The sequence below is a fragment of the Pan paniscus genome, chromosome 23, assembly GCF_029289425.2.
Source record: "Pan paniscus chromosome 23, NHGRI_mPanPan1-v2.0_pri, whole genome shotgun sequence".
Taxonomy (NCBI): domain Eukaryota; kingdom Metazoa; phylum Chordata; class Mammalia; order Primates; family Hominidae; genus Pan; species Pan paniscus.
The window spans coordinates 28,148,911-28,163,515 of NC_085927.1; the positions used below are offsets into that span (position 1 = coordinate 28,148,911).

Sequence of the window (14,605 nt, forward strand, 5' to 3'; positions counted from 1 at the left end):
GCTCTGCGGGGCCTGGGGTCACTGAGAACTCAACCGCTCCTCTGACCGCTGCAGGGAGTCACTGGTGCTCAGAAATTAAAGGTCATGTCCTTCCTGCTCACTCCACATCTATCTTTTGGGGACTCAGATCTCCACCTGCCCTGGCTCCATCTTCACCACCCCCCAGACTTCTGCGCTGCTGGAGCAGAGAAAGAATGGCCTTCTCTCCTGCACAGGCCCAGCAAGTCCCTCCTCATCACTTGAGGCCACACACAGCCAGAGATAGGGGCAGAATTGAAAAATCTCAAGTCCAAGGCAAGAGACTATTTCAGAACCAGCCAGAGTGGCTGGCCCCTGGGCCTGAGTATCCCTTCAGGACACTGTCCCCAAAACGCTGCCCTGCGTGCCATCAACTGAGCCCCATCCAGTGGGCACTAAGCTCATAGTCACCTCCGAAACCCTAGACTAGGATCGGGGAATCCTCTAGAAAGCTAAATTCCCTTTCCTTATTAATTTTTTCAACTGAAACTACAGGGCAAAAAGAGAAAACGAGGTGGAGACAAGTAGGAGTGGCCTAACTTGGATGAGTCCTTGGACTGGCTCTCTGCCTTCCACTTCCAATTTCTAAACCAATGTGCACAAGGGACATTACTTCCACTGCCAACCGCCTGCTCAACGCTACGGTGTCCTCCCCTCTGCCCCCCATGTCTTATGTCAGGAGGGGTGGTCCCTGGGCTGTGCAGGAGGCACGTCCGTGTGACGTCAGCCCCAGAAACCTCTTACACTCACACATGAAACAGATCACTTTGGGGGACAGGGCAGAGTTCGGAGCAGAGATTTTGTTCTGACCTTCACTGGACTCTTCCTCCTCCTCGTCATAGTCCTCCTCCTCTTCATATTCTTCCTCCTCCTCCTCCTCTTCATTCCCAGGCCCAAAGCTCTTCGAGGCCTCTAGCTCCTCCTCACTTTTCCCTTTCAGAAGGGCATGGATCCGCACGGCCTCCTTCCACGGAACACCACCCAGGTCAGATGGGGGCAGGCGAGGCTCCTCCTCCTCCTCCTCTTCCTCCTCCTCCATCTCAGACTCGGAACTACTGTGAGGAAATAACCACATAGCCAGAGTGAGGGAATGAAGAAAAACTGAGAAGGGGAAGGGGAAGGGCCACCATCAGAAACAATGCATGTCAGGCAAAGCAGCTGCTGAGCAGGCAGAGAGAGACAGGAGGGAGGAGAGAGCGGCATCAGCAGGACAGGGTACCCGGGCATGAGAAGCCACCTACCCAAGCCCGACTAAGGGGACAAAGGGAAGAATGCCTCCTGCTCACAGACCTCACGCACTTCTCCTCAGGTGGATGGGGTAGGGAGGGGACCACCGAAGGCTGCCTGTGGGTCTGGCCCAGCCTCTGCCTGTGGAGGGGAGTGTGCAGAACTGGGAAAGCAGCTCCTCACGGAGCCCATGGAAGTTCCTGACTGCAGCCGCTCAAACTCAAGCCACAGCCCCATCCCTCAGGGTGCTTCAAGCAGCAAACACTGAGATCGCTGGTTTACGTTTCATAGACGGCCTCGAGGGCACAAGCAGGGCAGTGGACTCATTCTGATATAAACCCATGACCCTGGGAATTGAGAATGGAAAGTCTTCTCTCATCCTGGCCCACTGTCTAGTTAGAGGAACTCAATTCTATGTGACTGTGGCCTGTCAGAAGCCTCTCAGGAGAGCTGTGGGTGTGGTGGGGGGAGGCGGGACCCAGAAAGGCCTGGACTTAACTGGCTGATGATCAAGGTCTGTGTGCTGGGGTGGGGCGACGGATTCCATTTCCTGGCACTCCTTAGAACCCTACCACGTGCCAATCCCTGAGCAGGACACTGTGGGGACACACAGGGAAATGACGGCAAAGGCACCGCTCACTGCAAAGCCACAGGACAGAGACGATGGGGAAAGGGTGGAGACAAATCTCCAACCCCAGGGCCGTCGCTCCTGCCAGCTGCTGCACTGCCAAGCACTCCCCTCGCAGCTGCAGGCAAGCGTGGCTGACATAGGAAGCCGCACACCTGTAAGAATGCACACGCCACAACGGACACTACCCAAACCGTAGCTCCTTGCTCTGGCCACCCTCCTGCAGCAGTGTACCCCACTCCTGCCCTGTGGAGGGAGGCAGGACAGGAACAAAACCGGGTTCCTTGCAACCTGTGGGGCTCCAATACACGCAAAACCCCAACATTGCTGCACAAATGGAGATGTTTCTGAGTGTTTCGTGGTCTGATAATTCCCAAAGCATCTTTTTCAGGAGAGGCCTTGCCTGCAGTGAGAGGCCGGGGGAAATCAGCTTTCACGTTAAAGCCATGGCCCGACCTCTGGCCCAACAAAATCCAAGAAGCATCAGGCACGAGGGGGCATCTGCCCTGACCTCCTGCGAGGGTGTGTCCTCTCTCTGCCCAGGCAGGCTCTCCCCCAGCCTGCTTGTGTGTGAGAGGGCGAACCAGTGAATACACCACGATGAGCACTGAGGGGCACTGCCAGGGCGATCGCTGCCAGGTGAAGAATCTTGCCTTGTCCAAAGAGAGGACTCCAGCCCTTGTCCTTGGCTCCACGAAAGTAACCTAGACACGCCTGGGATGCCCTGCCTATGGGGCTGTCACTGTTTGCCGGAGACCCCGGTTCATGTTGCATAGTCTAGTAATGTGATTAGGGTGAGGCTTTGGGTCGCACGGTATCCAGTGACCCGGAGACTGAGATCAACCATGTGGACAATCAATCAATCATTGCCTATGTAATAAAAACTCCAAACACAGGGTCTCAGTATTGCTCAGGTGAGCAATACTCCTGGCGTATCGTCACACATCGAGACCAAGAGAGTACAGCTGTCCTGGCCCCACAGTGAGCACAATGGAAGCTGAGTCTGGTTCCTTCCTGGACTCACCCTATGTACTTCTTCCCTTGGCTCACTGACATCTGTACCCTTTCCCTGTAACGAACCATAACCATGAGTACAACAGCTTTCAGTGAGTTCTGCGAGCTCTAGCAAACTATCAAACCTGTGGGTGATTCTGGGAGACTCCGGAATTCGCCACTGGGGTCAGAAGCGGGGCAGTCTTGTGGGCTGTATTCCCTCTTTTCAGCTGGCCATTTCCTCACTGTGCCACACCAGCTCTGCTACTGGCTGGCTGTGTGACTGTGAGTTGATTATTTGTGCTCTCTGAGTTTGCTCAATGACACGTTCATTCATTCACTCGGTGAACATTTCTGAGCACCTACAGCTCAGCCAGTGGACAAAAGAATATACTGCAAGGAGCTCAGGGTAGTGAATCAGCTTCACTCGTTCATTTACCTGGATAAAATTTATTCAATTATCTTCCCCTCACAACGCACTTGCTAGACACTGTAGGGAACACAAAGGTGACACAGAAAAGACTCTTATGCTCAGCTGGGCCCAGTAGCTCACATCTGTGATCCCAGCACTGTGGGAGGCTGAGGTGGGTGGATCATTTGAGCCCAGGAGTTTGAGACCATCCTGGGCAACCATGGAGAGACCCAGTCTCTACAAAAAATAAAGATAAAAATAAATTAAAAATAACAAAAGCTCCTTATTCTCAAGGGGAGGAAAGGTGTACGCACATCATGCTAAAGCGCAGCAGAACACAAGCACGGTGGGCGGAGGGCCGGGAGGAGAGGTCGAAAGTGGGCAAACCTAAGAATCTGGGCCACGGAAAACGTGGCATCTGGATTTTGGTTATTTTTCAGCATTACCTTTATTGGTATTCTTTCTGCCTTATGCTTGTGTTTTCATTAATTTACTTTCTTATTAATGAACAACAATACATAACCTAGTGCATGTCATTTAACACTGTTTGAACATAAAATAAGGCTAAGGATGCATCTATGCTCATCTTAAATCTTCGCTGGGCCAAGGGAAGGCCCCCTGGTTCCTCTTTCCCAGCTGAGCAGCCGGGGCCTGTGCAAGGCTACCCAGCAGTTGGCAGCAGGGCAGGGCCGCACTGCAGTTCACTGGGAGGGGGCCTCAGCACAGGCCTGTCCTCACCCTGCGCCATGTCGTGAGGATAGCTGCACAGGCACAATGTGGGCACTGAATAGATGCCCCGAGATGAGGCCAGCGAGGCCAGCCCACAGCCGTGTCGCACCAGCTGGTTTCACAACAGCTCAAGGACCACGGGAGCACAGAAGACAGCAGAAAGCAACCCTCACCTCCGTGCATCAGCTGCAAACCCAGCCCACCTCCCAGACACCTTGGCGCTTGCTTCTGCAGCTCCCAGACAGGCCACCCTCTCTTCCTGAAGGACACAGAGGAACCCGGCAGGAGTTTCCAACTCCTTTCCAGTCCATGATTTTCAAAGGACTGGGGCAGTCTCTGGGTCGGCCCAGGTCCTGTGCGTCACACACAAGATTCGCAGTGTGAATTCAGTACCTCGAGGCTCCGAGCACCTGCATCTCTGGAGGAAAGGTGCAGAGGAGGGAGGAACCTGCAGTGTGGCCGACCCTTTGGACCTTAGCCTGGAAACTTCTTAAGCACAGAGGATCACTATACCAGAAACAGATGCAACGCAGACAACTTCTCCCTCCCTCTGGGGAGGCTGACTTTTCAGAACTGCCTCCCAGGAGGGACGGGGTCAGATCTAGTCATCAGGATCACCTTGCCCTCCTCACAGGATCTGTTTTGGCACTGGTGACAACGCACTGTCCTGTGAGATTGCTTGATTGGGGTCTGCCTCCCCCAGGGTCACACTCTCTCCAAGGGCAGGTGCCGGGTCACCACTGTGCTCCTCACAGGGCCAAGTGTGGCCAGGACAGCAGGAATGTGCCAGGGGCTGCGGTGAAAGCCAGGGCAGGCTTACGCTACTTTCAGAGATGTCAGAGGTTGCACCCCAACTGTCCCCCGGTAAAGCCTCCATCAGAAGGTGCTGGCTGTTCCAGTTAGAAGAGCGTCCAGCAAAATCCCTCCTTGCCTCAGTTTATACCCAGCTACTCAACTCAAAGCACCTGCTCTGAATTTCCCCCCAGCTGTCTTCTCACTGAGACACTGGCAGACCTAGCATGGGAAAGAAATCCAACGGGCACATGCACTTGATTCTAAACAGACAAGGTTTGCTCCACTTGACATGCTCTGCAGTCCTCTGCTGTGTCAAGAGGGGCTGATCCGAGGATGACAGTGATTGACGGAGGGCAGCCCTGACCGGGTGCCCGCAGCACAAAGTGCTTCCCATGGGTAGCTCATTTAATTGCACAAATGCTCTAGGTCACGGGGCTGCGCTGCTTTTATAAATGACAAGACCGAAGCCTAAGGAAGTTGGGTCATTTGCATAAGGAGAAGTCGGGATTCCCACCAGGGTCCACACGGAGTCATGCTGTGCCTTCCTGGGTGGTTCTCCCAGAACCCAAGAGTTCCCAGCCAGTAGCCTCTGTCAGGGTGGCTACTGTCAGGAAGAAGGTCTTGATCAAGCTCCTGCCTGCCTGGATGCAACCTGAGAAGTGCAGACCAGGAATTCAAGCAGACCCTACCATGAAAGAGCAGGCTGCTGCCAGGAACCACTTGAAGTTCCTGGGTGGTTTTTTTTTTTTTTTGAGATGGAGTCTTGCTCTGTCACCCAGGCTGGAGTGCAGTGGCGCGATCTAGGCTCACTGCAAGCTCCGCCTCCGGTTCACGCCATTCTCCTGCCTCAGCCTCCCGAGCAGCTGGGACTACTCGGCCCGCCACCACGCCTGGCTAATTTTTTGTACTTTTTTAGTAGAGACGGGGTTTCACCATGTTAGCCAGGATGGTCTCAATCTCCTGACCTTGTGATCTGCCTGCCTCGGCCTCCAAAAGTGCTGGGATTACAGGCATGAGCCACTGTGCCCGGCCCCTGGGTGGTTTTTAAAGGGCAATGGGTAACCATGGTTTTCACTTTTAAATTAACCCGCTCATAATCAGAGGGACTCAAATCCTCTGTCCTGTTGGGCCATGCCCCTAGGTTCCCTTCCCTGACAACTGTGCAAACCCTCTCCTGCTGAGGAGGCGGCTGGAGAAGATGCACATCATGCAGCAGGCTTTACACGGTGGAAATGTAATCCATGCTAAAACTAGCATCCTGCTCGGCAATGGCTCAGGAGCTGCCTCTGCAGGAAAAGGGAGTGAGGAGGGAGGGAGAGAACAGGCAGAAATCCCCATTTATTCATGGCCAGCCCTGAGGGAGCGGCCTTCTCTCACTTGTGGTGTTATTCTGAAAGAGCGGCCTTCTCTCACTTTCGTGTTATTCTGACAGACAGCAACGCCTGCCATCCACTTTTCTGTGACCTCGCCTGTCCCATCAGAAAACATACCTGTGTGTGCTAGCCCTCCTGACTTCTCTCTAGAGCCAAGAATGTGGAAATGCTAAAGAACTTCAGCACGTGGGCACTGCACCAGCTGCCTTTGCTGCCCGGGGCACATTCTTCCAGAAAGGAAGGCAGTCAGGGAAAACAACACAAACATCACAAAGCCAGCCCTCCCTTGGCTTTGGCCAACTGGCCTTTCCAGTGAAAACAAAGCTGCTATTTCCAGGGTCTCCTCCAGGAGACAGGCCCCACCTTGCCTGCAAGGTAGAGGCATGAAGCTGATTAGGCCTGGGCCAAGGGTCTGTGACAAGGCTTGGGATTTATAGGCGCTTGTGTGACTAAACCATGAATTGATTATGAGACTCACCTGGGGGGTCTGTTGGACACTGACATTCCTGGCCTCCACCCCAAACCCACTGAATTAGATACTCCAGGGTGCGCCTAGAAATTACATTTGTTTTGTTTTGTTTTTGAGCCAGGGTCTCACTCTGTCACCCAGGCAGTGAACTCCTGGGCACAAGCGATCCTCTTGCTTTAGCCTCCTGAGGAGCTGGGACCACAGGAGCGTATCACCACGCTGGCTAATTTGTAGAGACTGGATCTTGCTCTGTTGCAGAGTCTGATCTTGAACTCCTAGACACAAGCAATCCTCCTGCCTTGGCCTCCCACAGTGCTGGGATTACGGGTGTGAGCCACCATGCCTGGCTGCAATTATATTTTTAACCAAGCATCCCAGGTGATGTTTATTATCAGAGAAATTTAGAAACATTAAAGTGGTGTTTCTCAAATTGTGGTCTTTGGACCACAGCATCACCTGGGAACTTTTGAGAACTAAAAATTCTGGGGCTTTACCCCAGAGGCGCTGAATCAGAAACTCAGCCCAACGTGTTGTGCTTTCATCACAAGCCCTGGGTGACTCTGGCATGGGAAAGCTTGGTTACCAACATTCTCAGACACGGTGAGCTTGAGCCAAGCCCAAGTCCCGGCATCAACCCCGTTTAAGGAAACCAATACAAGGCTGCCTGGCCCTGCCCCTGGTGGCCCTGCGGTGAGGGAGACCTGTGCTGCACCAGGAGAGTAACAGGAGCAGTAACTCCGGGCATCAGGCTTTGTCCCTGCTTTATACGACTTAATCCTCAAAACAAACCTATGAAGTGCAGCACCTTTGCAGATGAGGAAACTGAAGCAGGGAGAGGTTAAGTAAATTGCCAACAGCTAGCAGGTGGCAGAACTGGGCTTCAAATCCAGGCTTTGTTTGACTCCAAAGTCAGGTTCTGAAACATCAAGCTGCTGTCCCCTGCAGCAGAGGCCAAAGTTAAGAGTTCACTGAACTTGTGAAATGAGAGTTCCTTGGCTGGAACGGTTAATGCCTTAAAATGATGCCATTTCTCATCTACCAGTCTAACATCTCAGCAAGGAAGGACGGACGGCTGGAAAGGCACCCAATTCTGTGCTTGGTGCTGTAGGGAAGACAGAGAAAAACACCACGCACTTCCCGTCCTGTGTCCTACGGCCACCCAGGGAAGTAAGACAACATTTATAGCTCCTTCCCCTAGATGCTTTTTTTTTTTTTTTTTTTTGAGACAGGGTCTTGCTCTGTCTCACAGGCTGGATTGCAATGGCATGATCCTGGCTCACTGTAACTTCTGCCTCCCTGGTTCAAGTGGTTCTCCTGCCTCAGCCTCCTGAGTAGTTGGGATTACAGGCAGGTCCGGATAATTTTCATATTTTTTGTAGAGACGGGGTTTCATCATGTTACTGCTGCTCTCAAACTCCTGGGCTCAGGTGATCTGCCTGCTTTGGCCTCCCGGAGTACTGGGATTATAGGCATAAGCTACCGCACCAGGCCGGGCTCTTCATTTTTTTTTTTTTTTGAGACGAAGTCTCCCTCTGTTGCCCAGGCTGGAGTGCAGTGGCACAATCTTGGCTGACTGCAACCTCTGCCTCCTGGGTTCAAGCGATTCTCCTGCCTCAGCCTCCTGAGTAGCTGGGATTACAGGTGCGTGCCACCACACCTGGCAAGTTTTTGTATTTTTAGTAGAGACAGGGTTTCACCATGTTGGCCAGGCTGGTCTTGAACTCCTGACTTTAAGTGATCTGCCTACCCCAGCCTCCCAAAGTGCTGGAATTACAGGCGTGAGCCACCACACCTGGCTGGGCTCTTCACTTTTTTTTTTGTTTTCTTTTTTTAAGATGCAGTTTCGCTCTTGTTGCCCAGGCTGGAGTTTGATGGCACGATCTCGGCTCACTGCAACCTATGCCTTCTGGGTTCCAGTGATTCTCCTGCCTCAGCCTCCCGAGTAACTGGGATTACAGGCGACCGCCACCATGCCCGGCTAATTTTTTGCATTTTTAGTAAAGATGGGGTTTCACCATGTTGGCCAGGCTGGTCTTGAACTTTTGGCCTCAAGTGATCTGCCCACCTCAGCCTCCCAAAGCGTTGGGATTACAGGCATGAGCCACCGCACCCGGCTCTTCACTTTTAAGAGACTGTTTTTCATTCTGTATAGCACTGAATGCTACTTTTAATTATCTTTTTTTTTTTTTTGAGACGGAGTCTCACCATCTCCCAGGCTGGAGTGTACTGGTGTGATCTCAGATCACTGCAACCTCCGCCTCCCGGGTTCAAGTGATTCTCCTGTGTGAGCCACCGTGCCTGGCCTTTATTTTATTTTTTGATTTTAATTTTAATTTTTTTTTGAGATGGAGTCTCATTGTGTCACACAGGCTGGAGTGCAGTGGTACAGTGGCATGATCTCGGCTCGCTGCAACCTCCGCCTCCCAGGTTCAAGCAATTCTCATGCCTTACCCTCCCAAGTAGCTGGGATTACAGGTGTGCACCACCATGCCCAGCTAATTTTTGTATTTTTAGTAGAGACAGGGTTTCATTATGTTGGCCAGGCTGGTCTTGAACTCCTGACCTCAAGTGATGTGCCCACCTTGGCCTCCCAAATTGCTGGGATTACAGGCATGAGCCACTGCGCCCAGAATGAATGCTAGTTTTAAAATCTTTTTTTAACTTCAATCTGAGTAAGATGAGGCATGTATTGCATTGCGTAGATGCTGACTGATTTCATGTTTTCTGTGCTGCCCTCCTGTCATACCTGCCATAAATGCCAGGGGTTAGCCTTCCTGGAATGTCCTTGCTACATTACATGAACTTGCTGCCCCACTGCCTCTCACAATTTATAAATTACAGTGGAGAAAATGGTGCTGACCCACACTCAGCCCAAGGTCAAGCCAGTAGCTCTGCTCAAGGGTTTATAAATGCGTTTTGACACACAGCATCTCTCACCCTCACTGCAGGGTCAGTGTAGAGAGAGAGTGGGCTCCCCCTCATCTGGGCACAGTGGGGAGAGTGGGGCCTCCATGGGTGCTCTGGATAGGGAAGCAGAGTTCTGGATGAGGATGCACCATCAGTGACAGCTTTGGAACTGCAGACACCAAGGCAGAGGCTGCCCCTGGCATGCACGGAGGAGCGGTCTGTGAGGCAGCCCAAGAATGAATCTAGGCAGAGGGTGTCTGACATGAGGGCTGAGGTGGTGGGTGCAGCTGAAAGCAGCTCGGCCCAGCAAACACCTTCTGGAAAGCGTTCTTGGACCTTAAAAAAACTGCTCTGCTCTCCTTATCCCCACATGTTCCCTTCATCATGGCTAAATCAAGGTGCCTGGTGTGTGATTCAAATGCTCTCCAACGCCACTCGAGGCCTCTGCCCCTCGGGGTTGCAGCCTGTGTTTCTGTCCTGAAGCCCCGCAGGACACCGGACCCCCTTTTGATTCTTGGCTCTCTTGATCATCTGTAATCGGCTGAACACTTTGAAGCCTTCTCCGCTGATACTGGAAGCCCTGGGGTGCAGGGCAGTGGATATAGGGAGTCCTGGGGTTATAGCATGCACATCCCCAAAGGTGTCACCCAGCTGGATGTGATTACAACTCTGGAACTGCCTAAGCATGCATCCACTGGTGCTGCATGCGGCCCCTGGGGCACACATTTTCAGTCCCTTTCTTTACCTACAGGAGAAAAAAAGATGCCTGGGGAGACGGACTAGGCCTCCCTCAAGACGGCCCGGTGCACTGGTGGCTGAATCACCCAGAGTCCCTCCCCGTGTGCCCGTCCTTCCCTCTGCTGAATCTGTGAATAACCCGGGGGCAGAGCCTGCCACTTTCCTTCCCAATGACAAACTTGGAGCTGGGGACATGTCAGGCCCTCAAGGAATAAATACTTCCTGAATCTCTGAATTGAGTCTGATGGAGGAGTCCTCACTGACTAGAAGATGAGGCTAAGAACCTAAAAGGGACTGGGGAGAATGGACTGCGGGCAGCAGGAAAGACAGGAGGCCTCCCTTCACTGAGAAGAAACCGAGACACACAGAGGTGAGGAGGCTCTCAGGGCCGTGTGGCGGGTGGGCGCCCTGCAGCCCTGCGTGCTGACCTGCTGGCAACGTCCTCCTCGGCGCCCGTGTCCAGCACGCTGCTCAGGTTGTGCTCGGCCTGAGTCTCCTCCGGTACCTCCTGCAGTGCCTCAGCCTGCCTCAGGGACAGGCGGTAGTTCTCCAGCTCGATCCGCTCTGGGGTGCCCCTCAGTCGCTTGACGATGCTGGGCTCCTCCAGGCCGTTCACGCCTGAACCTGCGGGACAAGCACAGAAGCACTGCACTGAGGTCCAACCACAGACGGGGCATGGGAGTGGGGGCTGACACCCAGGCTGCAGGCCCTCCTGCCAGAATGTGGGGCAGGACAAAGGTCAGAGCGTTCGCAGAGTTGCCAGAGGCCAGAGAAGGACCCTGGCATGAGAGTGGGAATTTCACTCTGCAGGAGAAAGGAAGGTGGCCCTGTCTGCCCTCCAGGTCAGAGCGTTCTCTCTCCTTCATCACCCTGAACCCGGCCCCCAGAGGGGAGACGCAGTCTCCCGCAAGAGTGACTGGTGGTGAGGGGTGTGGGCCAGACCGCAGGCAGCCAGGAGCCAGGTGCCCCTGAAGCAGCCTTGCCTGAGAAGGGCATCCCCGGTGCAGTCTGCCCCAGGGATCCAGGCCCCCACCAGGTTCCTCCCCCAATGCCTGCCCCGGGATCCAAGTCCCCACCAGGTACGTGCCCCACCACTGAGGGGGCCTGGCCAGCTGCCTGAAGAACATCTCATGCTGCGGATCTGTCTCCTCACAGTTAGATAAGGCACTTTCGGTTTCATAAGGCCACGTGGGCGATGCTGCCCCTACCGCAGCACCGCTGCTCAGAGGAAGGACACCAGGCCCGACCGCTCACAGAGGTGGCACCCAGGCCTCTCTGCGATGCACAGGCACACTTCCCCATCAGTCCTCCGTGGGCTTCTGAAGCCACGGGGTGCCCTGCCTGTGTCCTTTCACCCTGTGGTTTCAGCATCGTCGGCGACCTTGGCCGGAGTCCTTTGTGTGCACAGGGCGTCACACCAGGTGATTTTAAAATCCCATCACTCTGGCTGGCTGCGGTGGCTCACGCCTGTAATCCCAGCACTTGGGGAGGCCGATGCAGGTGGATCACGAGGTCGGCAGATCAAGACCATCCTGGCTAACACAGTGAGACCCCATCTCTACTAAAAATACAAAAAATTAACCAGGCACGGTGGCGGGCGCCTGTAGTCCCAGCTACTCGGGAGGCTGAAGCAGGAGAATGGTGTGAACCTGGGAGGCGGAGCTTGCAGTGAACCAAGATTGGTGACTCCAGCCTGGGTGACAAAGCGAGACTTCATCTCAAAAAAAAAAAAAAAAAAAAAAATCCCATCACTCCTCCTCCACTACCATTCTTTGGTAAAGAAGCACTTTTCCCATTTTTAACTTTATACTTTCAAGTACTGCTATGGACTCGGATTTTTGAAAATGTGTTTTACAACTGTGCTTTGGTCTCCTTTAACATGGAACAGTTCTGCTGCCTCCCTTATCACCACCACTATTCTCTGTTGACGTCCCTTGTCCTCCTGATCCTGGTCAGAGGAGGCCGTCATGAGTCCTCTGGTGTGTCCCTTGTAATATGAGTAGCACCGGGTCCAGGTGGAGGCGGGCAACCCCAGGTTGGATTTCCTCATCTTCCAGATGCCTGGCTCCACCAGTAGTTGGCTGAAGGGTCTTAGAAAATTTACAGAACTCCTCAGAGCTCGTTTCCTGATAGATAAATGATGGCACCACCCACCTCCCAGAGCCGTCATGGACACCGAGTGACACGATGCACACATACACATGTGGGGGTGCGTGTTGACCCTGCACCCCACACACACGGTCACCTTCCTCTTCCACTTAACGCCTGCCACCTGGGGAGTGCCCAGGAAACATGAGTGAAGCAGCAAGTCTGGTGTCCAGTAATATTTCCCCACCACCGTGTGCATACTCCTGGAAAGCTGCATCCACAGGCTCTGGAGAGCGAACAGTCGTTACTGAGAAACAGGGCTGAGGCACAGTGCCATGTGGTAGCAGCCTGGTGTTACCAGACATTTTTTTTTTTTTTGAGACGGAGTCTCGCTCTGTCGCCCAGGCTGGAGTGCAGTGGCGCGATCTCGGCTCATTGCAAGCTCCGCCTCCCGGGTTCACGCCATTATCCTGCCTCAGCCTCCCAAGTAGCTGGGACTACAGGCGCCCGCCACCACACCCGGCTAGTTTTTTCGTATTTTTAGTAGAGACGGGTTTCACCATGTTAGCCAGGATGGTCTCAATCTCCTGACCTCGTGATCCGCCCGCGTCGGCCTCCCAAAGTGCTGGGATTACAAGCGGGAGCCACCATGCCCGGCTGTGTTACCAGACCTTCAAGGAGGCAGAGAAGGGGCAGAGGTGCTGGAGGGAGCAGGTCATGACTGGGCTGGCATCCTGGCTGGGCAGGTCACCGATTCCTGCAACATTCTAAGCTCTAGGAGACAACGCTGGGTTTTGGCATGCCACATCATACAAGCCAGTGTTGAGAGACAGGTGGTCCATCAGGCAAAACCTGGCTAAAGGAAAGCGGCAGGTGATTTAGCAATTTTTGTGGCATGACAGGTTGTGCACAAAGTGTTTTCTGAAGGCCTGCACTTCTGTTGTGTGCAGTGTTTGAACGTCTTTGTGGCAGCCTCAGAAAGAGTTTTTAATGAACCCTGGTAGTCACAGGATAAGGTCTTGGCACATCTGTTGGAATTACTGGCATCCTCCACCAAATAGCATCTTTTCGAATTTACTAGAGAATCTTTACTAAAAAAGCAAGATCCAGTGGCGTATTCATATACAAATTCAGGTAATGGTGTGATGAAGGGGCAAAACACGAATACTTGAGTTCACTTGTGCCCTGTACACGTGCCCACTTGTTTTAGCCTTTGCATCCTTGCTGGGGGACCTTTTTAAACATCATGCTCCATTCTTCAACACCGAGCTCAGCGCACAAAAAGAATATGCTATGATGCTGGGCTAGGGCATCTTGAAGATGAGGAAATGTGGACTACAGGTAATGGCAGAAAAGAGGCAGAGAGCAATCCTGATAGATCCGGCCTCAAGTTTCTCCAAACCTGCCCTCCCAGGCCTGGGACAGCAAAGGCCCTAGCTGCACTAGCTCATCATTCCCAAATACCAGTCTTCCCATCCCTTCCTTCTCATCAAAATCCATGGCGGCCACCCCATAATGAACAGGGGAGGGCTGAGGATACACTGTCTGTGGCGCCATTTGATTCTTTCCATCATTTATTTTTGACAACTGCCATTCAATGGAAAGCAGATGAGAAAGGGAGATAAAGTCAAGCAACTACCCAAGAATCAGCTTTCTGGGAATTCCATAAATACGGAACAAAAAGTGGTATTTCTTTTAGATGGGAGAAGAAAAACAGGATAAGAACTATCACTTCAGGGAAACAAACAACTAACAGCCATCAATTCAGAGGGAAGCGATTTTACAGTAGAGTGAACGAAACTCGGGAAGGAAAACATCCAAGAGGCGTCTGTTTGACGTGGGTAACATGGGGAACGCATACTGTCTGGCAAGAATTCTACTAGGACCATGGGAAACAAAGCAGATTAAAACACTCTCTACTCTAAAAGAGCTTCAGTAGCACCTGGGAGAGGGCCCTGCAGGAATCCTTTCAGTACGACGTGTCAAGTACCATGAGCCACGTATGCACTCACGGGAGAACATAGAGAGAGTGAGTCAGCACACCTGGCAGAGTCAAGAAAGGTGTTCTGGAGGCATATGGAGTTAGCTGACTGCAAAAAAAAAAAAAAAAAAAAACATTCTGTGAGGTAGGCACTATCATTTGCAAATGAAGTAACTGAAGTTCAGGTCACACAGCTAGTGAGCCCTGGAGCCAAGATCTGAACATGAGGAGGAAAGGCATCACTCAG

The 14,605-nt window shown here is 52.8% G+C and overlaps 1 protein-coding gene across 12 annotated transcripts in view; it reads right to left on the reverse strand.

The window, feature by feature from the left end:
- MICAL3 (microtubule associated monooxygenase, calponin and LIM domain containing 3) overlaps positions 1 to 14,605 on the reverse strand; it is a 237,192-nt gene that overhangs the window by 43,586 nt on the left and 179,001 nt on the right. For all 12 annotated transcript variants that reach the window (XM_034949077.3, XM_057301001.2, XM_063603456.1 and 9 more), the window contains 2 exons: positions 10,718 to 10,913; positions 829 to 1,073 (listed from right to left, as the gene is read on the reverse strand). In XM_034949077.3, coding sequence (XP_034804968.1) covers positions 829 to 1,073; positions 10,718 to 10,913 — 441 coding nt within the window. The remainder of the gene's footprint in view (positions 1 to 828; positions 1,074 to 10,717; positions 10,914 to 14,605) is intronic.